The 18,167-nt window shown below is 32.4% G+C and overlaps 1 protein-coding gene across 1 annotated transcript; it reads left to right on the top strand.

Annotated features, from left to right (window-relative positions):
* The first annotated feature begins 1,928 nt into the window (after positions 1–1,928).
* LOC128192122 (uncharacterized) lies at positions 1,929–4,387 on the top strand. The gene is made up of 5 exons (XM_052864580.1): positions 1,929–2,195; positions 2,472–2,594; positions 3,138–3,159; positions 3,286–3,353; positions 4,102–4,387. Exons 1-5 carry the CDS (start codon positions 1,964–1,966, stop codon positions 4,143–4,145), a joined length of 489 nt encoding a protein of 162 aa, XP_052720540.1. The 5' UTR covers positions 1,929–1,963; the 3' UTR covers positions 4,146–4,387.
* Positions 4,388–18,167: the final 13,780 nt, after the last annotated feature.

Here is an 18,167-nt window from a genome sequence, read left to right as displayed (position 1 = left end):
TTCTTTGAAAACACACTAGAAAATATTGATTGTTTACTTAAAAAGCATGATGTTCTGGAAATTACACAATTTATCTGTTTCTCAAAAGTTTTACTTTGATTCTCGCGAGATGGTATCCAGTCTAGTGAGATCAGCCGACATTGAGGAATTACATTGTGGGTCGAAATTTACTGACTCCGAAAAATTCTGTCGGATCAATGTGCAAGAAATCCATTGTGACGTCACTCGAAAGGACGATAACTCCGTTAGTCTTAAAAGTACATGTAATGGAAATTGGCGTTGTGTTATTTACAATGCATGTACATAGTCTTTTATCTTGTTCTCGTGAGAGTGTGAAATTGGAAACCATAATTACAGGGAACTACTGGGACGATTAAAACAAGGCATTACTGGTCCGATTTACTGACGCCAAAAAAATCCGTTGAATGAATGTGCAAATAGTCCGAATTTTCTATTCACACACGCCTTGCCGGTAGAGCTCGCTTCGCGCCGGCGCTGCGCACCGGCGAGCTGCGCTCGCTATTAAACTTGTTTAAGATTTTTGTTAAGATCGATGGATCACTTGTATTTCTTGCATGTCTGATACATTCACCTTTAACAAATCCTCTAAATACAGGAGGGCTGTGGGCGCTCTCTCTATGTAAATACTGAAAATTGTGTGTTGGTTTGACATATGATTGAATGTCAAGTATTTTGTTCTCCTGGAATCTGATGCCCTTGTAAATTGTAGTGTCAAGAAAATTCACTTTTTCATCTGAGATTTCAAAAGTAAATTTTAAATGGTCATGACATGTGTTGCCGATATTAAAGAATTCCAATATTTCATTTTTTGTGCCGTTGAATGCTATGAATTCATCATCTCTAAATCTTCTGTGGTAGAGAACTTGATTAGCAAATTTGAATTTTGACATGATATGATTTGTGATTTGATACATTCGTGTGTCAGAGACTTTGGGGAATGGTATCGCGCCCATGCTACAACCTATGATTTGTTTGTAGTATTTTCCATTAAACTCGAAATAATTGTTTTCAAGGACACACTTCAGTAAGAAGATCAGGTCTTCAGCATCTGGATTAGGAATGTCTGATTGCGGTTTAGTAGCGCATTTATAGGTTTCATAGACGGCGTTAATTAACTCGTCAAATTCCATGTTGGTATACATACTAGTTACATCATATGTAATAAGTAGTACATTAGCTGGAAGTTTAAGCGTAGGAATACATTGTATACGACTACAAAATATATCTTAATTGTTCGTACCATTAAAAATCTGAATATTTTCAATGTATTTATAAACAAGTTTCCGTGAAAAAATAATGCTTAATAATGAATACATTACATCGAAATTATCGATTATTTTCAAGTACTTAGTCTTGTCAGCAGTGATGATTTTTACACTGTTTCACTTCCGTTTTGCGAGAGTAATTGCATAGGAGAGTTTAACTGCATGTCTGTAGCTCCCGGTCTGAAAACAAACCGAATGGACATCTTGGGAGCTACAGTGCTATCCATTGAAAAAATTGTGTATTTATTGCGCTAGTTTTGGATTGATTAGTCTTATTTATACGAAAATTCTGTGGAAGAAATTATTACCATTAAATTTTTTATGCAATTTACTACTGATATCGTTTTTCCCCAGATCATTCAATTTCTTATCCGTGATTGGGGGGGGGGGGGGGGGGGGGGGGGCTAGTATACCTATGACTTCAACTTTTTAATATTTCAAACTTTTCAAGGTAAATTTAGAAACAATTATGTTTGCTGCGAGAAAAAGTCGGGGGGGGGGGGGGGGCTGAACCCTATATGATGCTATGTGCTTAATGGTTAGGTCTAACTTTGCAAAAAGCCCCCCCCCCCCCCTTTCTCGGCTCCGACGCTTATGTGATGGGTTTATAATATTCCTTTAAACACTTTTACTTAGATCTTCCTGACGACCAACCTGCTGTTCTTACTTTAACACCAATGGCTGTGAGAGAAGGGGAAGACGTAGGCCTTGTTTGTTCGGTATCCCAAGTGAAAGATCCAGACGTTTCATGGGGCTGGTTTTGTGGAAAACAAAGGCTTCCAAGCAACAGAGTAGAGCAAACTGGATCCACGTCAAAAATCATTTTCCGAGCAGAGATGAATTATCATCAACAATACTGTTACTGCAAACTAAACCAGTCGCTATTTCAGTATGTTGCGTACTCTGACGGTAAGAAGTTAACCATTACTTGTAAGGGATCGGGGTGTATAACACAAATCTATATAAAGTGTCTCAAAATCATAAAAATAGGAGTTAAAGTATGCTAGATACACTACTTGATAAAAAATAGGAAAAATATTATATTTTATTCCTTTTTTAAAGCACGGACAATATTATAATGCTTCCTACGAGTTTGGTAAAATGCCTTGAATTGAATTTTTTCATGATCAAGAAATATAACATGTAAATGTAAGTTCTACTTATATATCTTATGTACAAACAAAGCGGATGATGCCACTCAGTGTCTTTCTCCTGTGATATTTGGTACAACCACCGGTATTCTTCTAGCCATCATCGTTGCTCTCTCCACTGTTGTTGTCCTGCAGTGTTTGCGGAAGAGAAAATACAGTAAACGTTATTTTTTGTAGTTTTGATACTTTTCTTTCAAGTTTGTAACATCTTTGTAAAATGTATATCGATAATAAATTACATTCAAAGAGATCACAAACAGTCAATTGTTAGAAGACTAGTCAAATTTCGTGAAAATGTTAAAGAATGTTTTTAACATTTAATACTTATCACCCATTATGATATGATATGAATAATATGATATGATATGATATGATATGATATAATATTAAATTGGGCGCTAAAATTTACTGTTATAGAAAAAACATTCAATATGTTCCGAATGAAAAATTATATTTAAATTGTAATAAAGAAAAAATAACTATCCAATAGGAATTTTTAGATAATACATTTTGTTACGAGTTTAACTGGGATTAATAATTATAACAGAACAACATGATGTACATATAGAAATAAAAAAAAAATCAGGTTTACAACGTGTTTTTATTAACAAATTTGTATTAATATGAGGTATTTAGAAATAAATGTTAGCTATTCCTAACTAATTGTTGTAACATTTTCACATCTTATTTTTTTTTTCAGGTATACGAGAATCAAGATCAAAGTAAATATACATTGTGCATTATTTTTGATACTTTATTTCCTTAAATACTTCTCGTTTTGACACTAGTATATTTATTTGCACGGCACAATAAAGCAAGGTGTATATATGATTTGTATCTGTTTTAAGCGACGAAATGAGTCATCGTAATCCTGTATATACAAACGAACCTTACGAAGAAATTCAAACGAACAGGGGTAAATATTAGGTATACAATTTTAAGTAATTACAACAGCTACTTACCAAATATACTCATCGAAATTAAATGGTTTCTCAAATTACATGTACTTAAAGGGACATGGTCACGATTTTGGTCAAAAATTATTTTTTCGATTTTAAAGTTTACAATGTTTCAGTAAGGCATTTTTAATAGGCAATCAAAATTTGAGTGTCATTTGATAAGTAATAAGCGAGTTACATAACTTACAATTCTTCGCTATGTAAACAAGCGTTTGTTTACATTTTGAATGTTGAACTGAAAATTCCAGTTTTAGACCTAAAATGAATGTGTTAATCGTTAGGAACTGTTTATTTATGCTTAAAATCAATAATAAGATAGACAAACCAGCTGGTATATTATACCTATGTAAACAAAAACAGGGCACGAGCCTTGTTAACATGACGAAGAATTGTAAGCCCAGTATCTTGCTTAAAACTCAACGACTGGCACCCAAATTTCATATGGTCATTAGAAATGCATTCCTAAAGCATTGCAAATAATAAAAACAGAAAACAAGAATTTGACCAAAATCGTGACCATGCCCCTTTAAACTGGATATCAATTATAAAAAGTAGACTTTAATATCACTGGTTCCATCTAGGAAGAAACTAAAACTTTTATGCAGAAACAGATTAAACTTTCGTAAAACAGACTGTGTATTATTATTTTTTATTTAGAAACATTAATTTCAACTTAAGAATTCGAACATACTTTTGTGTTTGTAGGAGTCGGACACAAAAGAAATCGAGAGGATTTTCCAAGCAAATAACAGACTAGTAGTTGACGATCATACCTTTCTGTACAATATGATTCTACCTAAATACATGTGGCTTGTATCACTTTAAACGCCGTATGTGTAAGTTAAGAAAGTAGTCTTGTTTGCTTTTCGACTTGTCAAAATATCAAAAGTACATTTCAATGAATGTTTATTAAATCGAAGTGAAAAGAAATTAAACTATCATAAATTTCTTTTTTTTTTTCATTTTTTTTTTACTGTTATACAACTTGCTATAGAAATGGTGATCAAAGTTGAAAATCTAACAAGGACTATATTTATTTTTGGCCGAACACTAGCGTAGGTAAAATATTACATTTTTTTGTGTAATTCATAATTTCTGAAGATTTAAAAGCTTATTCAGCATTTCAAGAACATTGATGCTTGATTTTTCACGTAATGTAAATTAACAAAAAAGATGCTTTTCTTTCAGTATTAAAAGCGTAGAAAATTGGACAAAATGCCTTCAAAATTTAAGAAAACTAGATTCAGCAATAGCAAGTGAAGTCAAATATCTATGTCAACTGAATTGTATAAATTGATAGACATTGTGATATTTTATCATTTGATAATAATTATGGTCTTTTTGACTGTGTAAAAATATGATTTTTTTTTAATTTAAGAAGTTTGTATGATAACGAGACGACTCCTTTATTAAGAAAAATATGTTTCTCCCAGTCCGAACTGTATAATTAGAACTCTGCTAAATTGATATTATTTTGATGTACATGTAAAAGGTTATGTCACTCCAAATATAGAAACACGATACTGTAAATATAAAATGTTAAACTTATTTGCTTTTGCGCATGCTTTAATGTATAATTTTCATTACCTGTATCATGTTTTATATTCAAAACTACAAGACAATATATTTATGGTAAAACATTTGATGTTAATTGCATCTAATTTTTATACGTCACAAGAAGATATTTGGTGTACAGAATAAAAAGAGGGGGTCATCTACCATATTGAAAGGCTGCGATACAACACCGGCTTTTACGAGGTCTTTCACACTAAGAATAAAAGGAACAAAAAGAACAGCACAAGATTTAAAAAAAACCCAGAAGAATGGGGCGATGTCATGTTTTATCATATTTACATGCAATCAAATTTTCTGCTTATAAAAGTGATGTTTCTTTTGTCTCTACATAGTAATTTAGTTTATCGACGGTGCATTGGATACACAGCGTGAGTTAACTTTCCAAAACTTCTATACTGCTGTACTGAATAGAAGAAAATTTAAAACGAAAGAGAGTAGGTATGCATGCCTATAATATTGTGATATTTAAAACCTGTTTTAACAAATTCCAGTAAAGAGGCAGTTGAAAGCCCTAAAAATACACACAAATAAAACATATTTAAATTGCTCTGCATTATATACAGGCATAATGTAATATGCATTGTATGAATTTATAATTACAGAATGAATCTGCCATTTTCTTTCTGTTAAATGGTGTCTGCTCCACTGGGGTTACCCGAATACGACGATTTAAATATTTTTGGTAGTTATGTAAGGTATATAAATATCTATGTATGTTTCAAATATTACTGAGCAGCAATTATGCAATACTGGGGTTGTCGCCAACTGATTTTAATGCAAACTGAGTTTACCATTAATCATTAGTTCTTTCTGGCACCCCCTGGACCATTCAGGATTTGTTGGTGAAGTTGTCATTCGTTGTGACGTGACATGCTCTTTTATCTATCACAATTGCTCCAATTTACCTAAATCGGCGGGGAATACATGCAAATTAAGTCTTTAAACATTTTCTCTTGGTCGACTTTAAATTTCAGAGCCCTTGACATGATTACAAATTATGACCTTTGCTATAAATTAATTTTTGTCTCTCCAAATTTACCTTAAATTACAAGTCCCTATTAACACCTAAAAGTACTATGAAATTAATATATATTGTATACAGGGTCATTATTTTTACCTGCATTAAGATTTCAAGAATCGAATATTTTTGTTTTATCTAAGTTAATTTCAACGGCGCGTCTTAAACGCAAAGAAATTTTGGCAGGTTTACAAACAGTTTTTTAGAAAAATAAATGAAATGCAGTTCAAATATGTACATGTAAATTTAAATCACATCATCAGATTTTACATAAGCCCATTAATTTTACAACTGAAGGGCTATGATCACGATTTGAGCTGATTATTTTCAAATCCCACTTCTCTGTTTTGTTGTTTACTCTGTTTTGATTTGGTAATATAATGGTGGGTTTTGAAAGTCATGTGTAAAGTTACAAGCAAGTTAACATACTCAAAATTCTTTTATATCAACCAGTCTCGTTTAGTGTTTTTGTTTGCAACAGTTTTATATTGTCAAGAACTTCATATTATTCAGATTATTTTCGGAACTTTCTGGTTGTATGTATATTTACACATTGTGTCCAAAATACCGACAAAGTTTTTGCGAAATCCCGTGCAGCGGTTTAAGAGGAGTTGTGCTTACAAATAAAACAGGAATGACATACTGACTGACTGACTGACTGACTAACAGGAACACTGATTGACTGACAGATGAAAAACATACCCGTCGCAAGTTGTTGTGTGGGGTATAATAGCGAAGAGTTTTAAGCTCTGTTTCTTGCTTGAAACTAGAAAACTGTCTTTCAAATTTTAGTTGATTATTGGAAATACCTTAGCTTAGAATATAATCATTTACAGAGGAAAAATAAATTTGACAGTTTTATTAACCAAAACATTTATTTAACTCCTGTTCATGTCCCTTTAGATATTTGCATGATTTTTTTCGTAAACCCATTTCTTAAAGTTGCTCAATCGTGCAATGCAGGTTTTAAATATAAATTGATATATTCGCTACCTGCAGTTAAAGAGTCACAGAGTTAAAAGGATTTAGGAATATGGAATTCATAATGTTCATTTCGCTGTGTTTCTTATCAGCTGTTGCTGGTGACAGTAAGTTGTTATCTCAGTATCCAAATACTATTAAAAATTCTTAGTAACGATTGCTTCATTCGCATTTCAGTAACTGTAGATGCTTAGAAGGAAAGAAAATGTTACGATTTCTGTGTTCAAACTACGCAGTAGATTTTGAATGACGGATCACTTTGACCATACAAAATTAAAGAACCCAAAAATTATGAAAAAAGCAAGACATTGGTGTAATAGCTCTTTAATATAACAAAAAGATTATTTTCGTATTATAACCAATAAAATTTCATATTTAGTGTATGTTAATACGGGCTTATAGATATCTATGTGGACTCTTACCTTACCTCCATATTGTCAAAGACTTCCGCCACATAATCAACTAAACGTACACAGATAAAATCAACTTATAAGTACCAGTTCCATTGCTCAGAAAATATAAGGGTTGATATTGCATTATGTAACGACGTTTTAGCAAAACCATGGAATCGTGAAAAAAGACAAGATGAAATATATTTTGTTTAAATTACTTCCCGGTTCCTGAATTTTACTCTAAGAGAATTTTTAACCATCGGGTTATAGTTACATGTATGAATATTCTGAATATGAATATTGAATTGATATTAGTACTGTACATGCAGGCGCAGTTCGTACTGTACAAACATGCGCGGATCCAGAATTTTTTTCCGGGGCGGGGGAGGTCCAAGGGAAATTTTTTTTTTTTGGTTGGGGGGGGGGGGGTCCGAGACCTATTTTTTGGAATTTTACAATGTGAATTTAATAAAACTTAATTTTACGGATGGGGGGGGGGTGTGGGTGCCCGACCCCCCCCCCCCCTCCCCGGCTCTTCTAGATCCACGTATGACATGGTGTCATCTGTTTCTGCAGTCAGCAAGATAAGGTCACTTAAATAACTGAAGCTACCTATTCACCCATGCAAATGTGTTCGGAACGTTTTCTTTAGCTTTGCTGAATATGTAATAAATCCAGAAGTTCACGGGACTTCCCCGAGATTTGTTCAGTTCCTGTAAAATTTCGAGCGGAAGTATATTAAGTGTTTGTATAATATTTTCAAAATACGTAAGTACTGGTCGTTTTTTATATCATATCGTACTTTGATTTATGTTAAAACATGAAAATCTATTAAGATACTAGTATATGTATCATTTCCACATCTAGAAATATTTAAACTAAACGATGATATCTAGAACAGAGTTATCGTTCGTGTTCAACCACTCTACACGTGTTTTAAAATATAAACATTGGGTTGCTTAATTATAAAATCATAGCCATGTTTCATGCTTTTGGTGTGCAATACTATGCCTTTCAATAAAAAGAATGGATGCCTGTTTTGTATAAAAACTTAGTACATGTATATCGAGCCATTTTCAAGGAACATTCTGCATAAAATAGTATAGTCTGTTTCACTACTGATGCTATTAATTACTAGGTCAGGCGCGGATCGAAAATTAATCCTTAGGTCAGGATCTCTACTAAGCATGTTAATTGTTGCCCCAGCATAATAGACCAAGAATTTCTATTGTCACATTTATTTCTAAAACTCATATTATCCACTAATTAATGAAGATAAGGTTTAAAATCAATAAACGTCTAGATTTAATATTTGATTTTAAAGTTTGGCGTTTCCTAATTAGGAGAAAATAGATCCTCGTCCTGGTCTGAATTCGATAATAAGTGTAAAATTTGGAAAACAATGTATATTGTTACCTAACAAAAATAATATGTCTAGTGGTGGAAAACCAGAACATTCAGAAGAAGACAACAAGGGGAGACATCAGCGGGTGACGAATTTTCCAAACATTGAAAAAAACTTTCAAATATGTATCATATTATTTCAGAGGCAAAACTTATAAAATGCCTTTTTGGTTATTCCTGTAATGAAAATTCCTTTGGTTATGTAAATAGAGCAATCAGTGTCAATCAAATATATTCAATCAAAAGCTATTATTCGGGTGTGGTAAATGTTCTCACATGTTTTGATGACCCTGCGATGAGTCAGCAGAATTGATGAAAGGTATAAATTGGAAGCGAGTAATACAGCTGTAACAAAAGGTACGGTTTATGTTTCATTTGCAGGACCCCAAAATAGTGCGGGTGGACCATTTGATACATTAAATCATAGCACAAAGTCCTGGAGCATAGGTTCGAATAAAGCGTTCGGACTAGGTTTAGAAACAGTTTTGGAGGGCTGAGACATAGGGTTTTGAACCCACATTGCACGTTACATTCCTTTCTTCAGTTAATGTTTTTAATTTCCTTTTCAGGATACGTTGTTTTGTAAATAAAATAATTAAGGTCTTCCGTTTCCAACGGAAGACCTTATTGTTTTCGTACTGTTTCTTATTATTATTATTATTTTTTTTTTCCAAATTTTGTGCACGCGATTTCTCGAAAACTATTCGGCCGATTTTCAAGATTTTTTCACAGATGATGAGTCATGATCTGAATTTTATATGTTTTTGAAAATTTTGTTGTCGTCACTTCCGGTACCGATTTATCGGCCATTTTGGTGTTTTTTACGACCTATTTTGTGCAGAGCTGATCTCAGAAACTATCAGAGATATGACTATGAAATTTTTAGGATAGGTAGTCTATAGTCTGACGTTGTGCACTATTATTTTGTTTTACGCCAGTGGCGCCATTTCTTGGAGCTCGCCTGGGCTCGAAAATTGGGTTCGAATTTTCATTCAAATTTTTCATACGTTTTGATCTCTATCTTTTTATGAGTTGATATTTTATTAAAACATGTATAATAAAAGTAGTAGATAATCTAAAGTCCTTTCGAACAAAATCAAAAAATAGGGGCTGGCCCCTTTAATAAGGGGCCAAGACACTCTTAAACTCTATTACAAATAATTTAAAAACGATCAAGATTTTGTAATGCATTATAGAAGCAAAGTTGTTGATCGTAACAATATCTATCAGGTAAAATCATTGCCACGCCCATTTATTACGTAATTAGGGATTTTTAGGGGCCAAAGTACTTAAACTTTGACGCATTATATCTAGAGAAGTAGACATATTTTGTAAAGCATTGTAGAAGTGAAAATGTTTGGATTGATGATTCTAATCGATTCCATTAATCAAAGCACCAATGTCTGTCCCCATTAAGGATCTAGAGGGCTGGCCCCTAAAATATTCAATCATTTGTATCTCAAAAATGATCAACAATTTTAGATGGGTGAAAGAACAAAAAATGTTCGTATTCATAAGACCTTTTCAAAGAAATCAAGAAAAAGGGGCTGGCCCCATAAATTAGGGGCCAAGATACTCGTAAACTCTATTACAAATAACTTAAAAACGATCAAGATTTTGTAATGCATTATAGAAGCAAAGTTGTTGATCGTTACAATATCTATCAGGTACGATCATTGCTTTGCCCATTTATGACGTAATAAGGGATTTTTAGGGGCCAAAGTACTGAAAATTCGACACAATATATCTAAAGAAGGATACATATTTTGTTAAGCATTGTAGAAGAGAAAATGTTTGCATTGATGATTCTAATCGATTCCATTAATCAAAGCACCAATGTCTGTCCCCATTAAGGATCTAGAGGGCTGGCCCCTAAAATATCCAATCATTTGTATCTTAAAAGGGAATAGCAATTCTAGATAGGTGTAAGAACAAAAAATGTTAGTATTCGTGAGACCTTTCGAATAAACTCAAGAAAAAGGGGCTGGTCCCTTAAATGAGGGGCCAAGACTCTTGTAAACTTTATTACACATACCTTAAAAACGATCAAAACATTGAAATGCATTATATTAACGAAGTTGTCGATCGTAACAATATCAGTTTGTAAAACTAATTTCCAAACCCATTGATGAGGTAATTAGGGATTTTAGGGGACTAAAATCTTAAATCTTTAATGTGCTGTATGTGAAAAAGCAAAACTCTTTGTTAAGCATTTTAAAGGATATTGACGATCGTTTACAATATCTGAAATGGAGTGGTTATTTGAAATTTCATTGATATTTTAATCGTATCGTTTAAAAATTGAACGGAAGACCTACTCGTTACTCGTAACGAGATCGTATCTAGTTATTTATTGTTTTTGTTTTTGAGTCACTGATTTTTATACTTTCCAAAAAAGGACTGAATATTTATAAGAACCATATTAACAAGACCTTGGACTTTCGGTTGGACGTAGCTATCCAATTCTTACGTCAAAATAAGTTAAAAATGACGCGGTTTCAAACGAAATATGCACAGATTGCGTAGTTTTAGCTCAAAAGCAATTTTATCGCATAAAGGTGTACATTCATCTTCGCTAGCCAAGAGTTTTTGGTCCACTTTCCTCCCCATAAACCCTTGGCGGATTTCATTACGAAAACTCGGTGACAAGCTTTGTTTTATGACTGGCTGCAGTTGCGAGTAGCTGATCCAATCGCAGTGATGGTAAATATAAACACAAGTGTGATCTTTGGTAAAATATTTGGTGCTTTTAAGAAGTTGAGACACAAGTTGTTGAGTACAGTGCCTCTCCAACGATGGTCTAACCAGATTGCTTTAAAAACCTGTGTTTTACTGGGAATGAACATAGTTCTACAAACTTGTCAAGGCTCGCGTGATAGCAAGGTTTAAAGGGTTTTAAGGGTTCAATAAGCTCTGTTTTTATTTAATTTTTTTGGTCTGCAATATTCACGACAACGATACCTGGTTTTATGGCATGAAAGCTTTCATATAAATCGGCGACTTTTTCACTCCCGGTACAGGTCCTTACAAAACACTATGAATAAAACATTCCGTGCTTTCCCTAGGTTATAACTTAATTCGTATTTCATAACATCGTTCATTATGTTCCGATATTTGGTAATCAACATGTTTTCAAGTTGTATTAATGCCGTAGTGTGTATATAACCCGTTGTTTTATTCGATTAAAATGTAAATATGCAAAGGGCGCAACTCAAGTTAGATAGTTTTCGTAATGAAATCCGCCAATGGTTTATGGGGAGCAAAGTGGACCGAAAACCCTTGGCTAGCGAAGATGGTGTACATTTAGTTCAATGATCTAGTTAATTTTAAAGTAGTACTGATAAATAACAATCGCCGTTACCTACGTTAGTGGGGAAATGCTTGCAAATAAAGTTTTGAATTATTTTTTTTCTTGGTCATAATGATCAGGATACTTGAATGGATTAATATAAATTATAACATGTAATGTATACTGCTGGGGTTTCCGACTCTAACTATCCAAATATCTCAGTAAACACTTGTTATATTTTTCATGGGACAATACGTTATAATAGATTGATACAAAATATATTTTAAGGCTTCTGTGCTCTATTTTCCACAGCCATTCCATCTTCTGACCCATCCATTTATCCATATTCGGTATATGGATATGAAGGTGAATCAGTGCAATTCCGATGCTCCCTGTCTACTCTTGGAAGTCCCCCCGTAATATGGAGCTGGTTTTGTGGACAAGAGCAGATGACAAGTGGCATCACGTATTCAACTACCTATACGTACTTGACTTTCAAGTTATCCATGAAATATCACCAGAGATCTTGCTACTGTAGAGCGACATCGCCATCTACTTTATTGATCTATAATCGGAGTTCAAGCAGACGTTTAGTCTATGTTAATCGTGAGTAAGAACTATTGTAAATTATGTGTTAATATGACAAGAGTAAACAATGCTCATTTATGATTTGTGAAGGTACTTTATTTTTTTTAAATGTAATGAAATATCAATTTTTCTTTCTGTATTATTATTATTAAGATTGGAATGTAAGATATTTCAAAACTAATTATATCATTACTATAGATGCTCGATAACTATATATTAACTTTTGATTCTGCCTCGTGTTGGTCAAGATTATAATTGAAATCTCCAACACTCGGGAAACATGTTCTTTCCTGTTCAACGTAATCTTCAATCTGTTTCCTTTGTATTACTGAAGATGTTTTAGGCACTACGTTCATTATAAGTAAATCTATCAGGGTCCTTGTCTCCATCCTGACACTTTAACCATTTTAACCGCAATGAACTGGGCTGCGTTCAAGATCGTAGCTGCTACGCAGGGCTACGTAGTTGAACGATAAGCTAGCCTAGCCGCTACGTAGATATTCGTAGCCTAAATACTTTATGCTAGGCATCAAATTCAATTTATGCAAGGAAAAACAAATCGTTTCTGTATCATAAAACAGTTCTCATTGTTGAAGAAAACAGTGCCTGGTTATGATTGAAACCATTTTCATAGTTATAGATATCGAGTAAGCATATAAACCGGAATTTTACCCAAATATATTTACATCTACCATGTATAATTTCCTCTTTTTCTTACGGAAAAAATATAGTCAATTCAAAGCTCTATAGAAAAAGCCAAATTGAAATTTACACGCCCCATTTATCGATTGGTCGAAATCTACAGCGGATGAAAGTGACAGGACTGAAATTGACACGCCCTGTTTATCGATTGGTCTGAATCTACAGCGACCTAAGTAAACTCACGGACTGCACGAAATAATCATGATGATGCCAGACTCAAAGTCTCACAGGAGACGATCTGGCTGTTTATTTAGCTAACGTACTTATGTACATTAACAGTAATTTAATGACTTTTACTAACTTTTCATAATCAATTTATTAATTAGTTAAAGAAAGTTGTTAATATAAACAATAAAATGGTTTCTTTGATGATTCATGCGGGTTATGAAGGTAGCGATCATTGCAGGAAAATGGCGGGTTATGTAAATTTTTATTTGGGGACAGATATAACATGAAATTGTAGCTATTTCATAACAGTTAAAGAATATGTATCGTATGAGTTTTGATAGTTTAGTTGCGTTTACAGAATTTCTTAATATTACAGTGAGTTTCTATTGAAAAGAAATGAAAGTTTGTTTCCAAATACTGTAGCTTCCGTCATTTTTGCCTTTGCGAAAGTTTAAAACATTGCGGGATCCAGAAACCCCTACACCCTCCCCAAAAATGATCGATAGAGTCACGTGTACATTATTGGTACATCTGACTCCCGGAACTCAAAATCACTTTGACCATGTATTTACATTTCATTCCCCTATTAAATTGCATTGAATGATTTGAGTGATATATACATATAACACAGAAAACAAAATCACTAAATCTAGATATACTGAAGGAAGATTGTATTAATACAATCTTCCTTCAGTATATCTTGAAGAACATGACTAACTCTCCTAGCGACTTCAGCCCCGATCACTATTATATTTATGCTGACAAACATTTCATTGATGTTAATATTTTTCGTTAGTTAAATGAATACAATTAATTTATTCAATTTTAAACCAAAGATTATATTTATTTAATCGAAAAATGGGGGGGGGGGACTATGAAATCAGAATTGATGGCGTTATGCACTATTTTTGTATGCATAATTCGACTTTTCCAATTACTCTTCTATTAATTGCGCATCACTCGTAGAAGAAGAAAGATGTTTTGAAATTTAAAATATTTTATTAATTACATGATTGTAATTTTCACAGAAAATAGAATCTGATTTTTTAAACACTGAAATTTAGAATTTTGTTATTCTTTTATCTTTCCGAATTCTGAAATATCTACGGGACTAAGCCCTAGACTGCCCCTCTACAATATTTATCTCATGAGTTTGGTGTATACTACCCGTGTTATAAACCTTTGCCCTATCAAACGGGTGATGCTTTATCAAATACTTCCGGTCACACCTTTTTTTGCCACAGCCCATCCCTGAAATGCTACAGTGACATATTTCCGAAATTTTTTACAACCCAAAATTCATTTAAAGGAATCCCATTCCTAAATGTTCTTGTGTCAAGAATTTCTTGAGAAGTATATCATTGAAATCTTTACATAAAACATATTTTGAAAAATACAAAGATAATGGGAAGTCAGTGTTCATCCCTCTGAGTTATGGCCAATTTGATTTGACCTTTTTGCACCTACACTATATCCACCACCCACAAAAATGTTTTATATTTATACACAAATTTGCCACTAAGTTTTGACATTTTATTTATATATAATCACGCATTTTCACAGTTTTCTTTTGTGCTTTTTCCCCGTTGAATCCATACCATTACCTCTTCTCGTTGCTCCATGACGTCCGGTGACATCATCTTTCTAGTGTATTTTAATGAAGACTATCCGTAATTGTTTTCTCTCCAACGAGCAATATATACTGTTATAATTTGGTATATGTACATAAAATACCACAACAATACTCAATTTATAAGTTTTATTATTATTTGTTTTCAGGCCCAATTTATAAAACCATTACTCTCGACATTATATAGTTTATTGTTTGCACATCACAAATTTTTGCCGAGCTTAATAATTTAATATTTGCAATGAATATTTTTAAGAATCCTTCGATATACATGCAAAAGAATATTTTTTTTCTCAATTTATTAATTAATGAAGAGCCAAGTTGATATTCGATTGCAAATATTAAATCGTCAAATTAAATATAGGCATGTAGAATCATTGGTTTTTTCATGCTCGTGAAAAAGAGTTTGTATTAAATGATGACAAAGATAGCAGTCATGGTGTAAAGCTAATTAAAGCTAATTAAAGTTATTAAAACATGAGACCTTTCGATCTATGAAAAAAGACCCATTAAAAGGCTCCTTATCAATGAAAACTTACAATTATGTTACATCATCCTCGGATATCTTTAACACAAACATCAAAGAATTCAATCCGAATTTAGGAAGAATTGATACAGAAGCAAATGTTAGTAAAAGTATTATTAAAACTTTTTATAAATAGGATATTTGTTTTCATAAATGCTATCAGGATTTCACTTAAATTACAGATAAACAAAATCACGGATTTACTTGCTTTATACATCTCAAGCAGACCAGATTAAAAACAAAGCGTTAGTCTCTGTCATTTTGCGTCATTTTTTTTTATAATTTTGTACCTTTTAGTTTTTAAATATTGTTCGACGAAACCAACTTAACGTTTGCTCTATCCTATAGTCTCAATATTAAATGAAAAGAGTTTCAGAGGGAGGCCGCTGGCCCAGATCAATGCCACGCTCTAGTACCCCCTGTCCTTGCGTTGCTATGGTATACAATTGAAAGAGAAAATAAAACAAGCAAGAATATAACCTATTTTTATTTCCTTTTTTGCTATATACAGCCAACAGCGACAGATTCCCCACTTTTTAAAATTCAAACTTGTTCACAATAAATTCATTTGGAAAACATAAGACATTTCTCATTTCGAGTGTGTCAGGCACATAAATAACTGAAAGCATGTGATTTGAATTGATTTATTTTTAATACATACTATTAATCAAACCAATTTTGATAAATTTCAATTTAAGAATGAGTGATATTTATATTAAAAACAGTAAAGTAGTTTGTCCCACAATTGTCCTTAATGCAACAAATGTTCTAGTTCCTTGCTAGGTAGAAAAGACTACATAAGACTGACAATAATTAGGATTTAAAATATTGCTAAAAGTAAATCTATTGAAAGATATCTATACCTATTCACGTATTTTACATATGTAGTCCTTCAATAACAATGAAAAGGTTCTTTTTCTTTCAATTCTATTCCGCTGGAGTCTTTCAAAGTCTAGTAGAAATTGAATAATTTTGAAAAAGTTGTTATTTTTCCCTTGAAAATGTTTTGTTAGTTGTGTTCGTATCATAATTTACTTTTGAAATATGTTTTTGAAACATTGATCGCCGGGCAAGTTAAATTAATTTATACTTTTGAAAACAATACAGAATGTTAGAGTTTTTCTAAATAAAGTTTTTCTGTTGGGAGATTCTCAGATATTCCTTTCTTTTCTCCAGGTTTAATTTTTTCCGGCACTTTTTTGCTGATTTTGTTTTTGTTAAAAACAAAATACACTTATTAGCGAAGTTGCAATCAATATGACCAAAAAAAAGAACTTCTTCAATATGTCCCCTTTTTATACCCACTACATTTCGTGGGGGGGGGGGGGTATTATGGACATCTGATTTTATTTTATCTATTTATGGATGGATAAAATATTTTTTTGGAAACATAATTTCGTAGTATAAAGGAGTTTATTATTTGTTTTATGGACATCTGATTCTTTTTTATCTATTTGGTTCTATGAATAATTTCACTTTTATTTAGGTAAATGTATTTTATAGATGGAAAAAATATTTCTGGAAACATAATTTCGTAGTTCAAAGAAGGGTTTTGATTATTTCATACGATTTTTGAGATATCTTTAACAGAAAGTAACAAATCCTTTTTGGTTGCAAGTAAGAGAATGTAGAGAAAAAATTGTTGAATGTAAATAACTTTTATTAAGACGTCAAAAAGATTAATTTGATAAATTCGTAAATTTTACGGTGGCAAATTAAACCTTCCGCAAAAAGAAAATGCTTTTAAAATCCGGTGGGTTACTTATATGAAGAGGCATGTCATTCAATGTAACAAAAGAATTCCCGGTAAGATAAACGACAAAGTTTCGTTCGAATAAATTGTATTGTCCATAAATTATGACTGAAAATCATTTAAGTATATAAATCAAGTTCAGACATTTTGTCAATAAATGTCAGACGTCTTAAAGATAAATCACACGTATATGAAAAGGTTCATTTTTTTTAGTTTGATAATCTAACCATTGAATATCGACTGGGTTTTTTTTTAGATATTAAGAACTTATTATATTGAGATGAAAAAAATCAATTTCTGTTTGTCTGTTTTCCTTTATCTTTTCTAACCTTTTCTAATATGTACATACACTGCAACGTATAACGAGTACACGTTTTAGAAAAAAAGGTAGTTTTAATGGCTTTTGAAAATAATTGAATAGAAAATACAAGTCTAACGTCTTTTAAATGTCATGAGTTTGAGAAGATAAAACTTTACAGTTTTATTCGTCATTTATTTGGTAAAGTCACTTATGGGTTTCCATACATGTAAAGTAGATAGTATTCATATGGTCTAGTGATTCTTAACTTTGGTTGGTTGGTTTTAAGGTCTTTGAAGGTAGAGTGATTTTAGAGTGTTTGATTTAATTTCACCAGTGATTACTGTTGAGAGTGGTCTATTATATTTCATTCTATACAGACTTGGACTAAGACCTTAAGTAAGAGAGTGTATTAACTTTATTAAGTTGTGTGAAAGAAAAAATATA

The sequence above is a fragment of the Crassostrea angulata genome, chromosome 7, assembly GCF_025612915.1.
Source record: "Crassostrea angulata isolate pt1a10 chromosome 7, ASM2561291v2, whole genome shotgun sequence".
Taxonomy (NCBI): domain Eukaryota; kingdom Metazoa; phylum Mollusca; class Bivalvia; order Ostreida; family Ostreidae; genus Magallana; species Magallana angulata.
This window is presented reverse-complemented; position numbering and strand designations above follow the sequence as displayed.

Coding starts and splice junctions, on each gene's coding strand:
- LOC128192122 (XM_052864580.1), top strand. CDS start 1,964: ATGGCTGTGAGAGAAGGGGAAGACGTAGGCCTTGTTTGTTCGGTATCC. Junction 2,595..3,137: donor TTTGCGGAAGAGAAAATACA/GTAAACGTTATT, acceptor TTTTTTTTTCAG/GTATACGAGAATCAAGATCA. Junction 3,160..3,285: donor ATACGAGAATCAAGATCAAA/GTAAATATACAT, acceptor ATCTGTTTTAAG/CGACGAAATGAGTCATCGTA.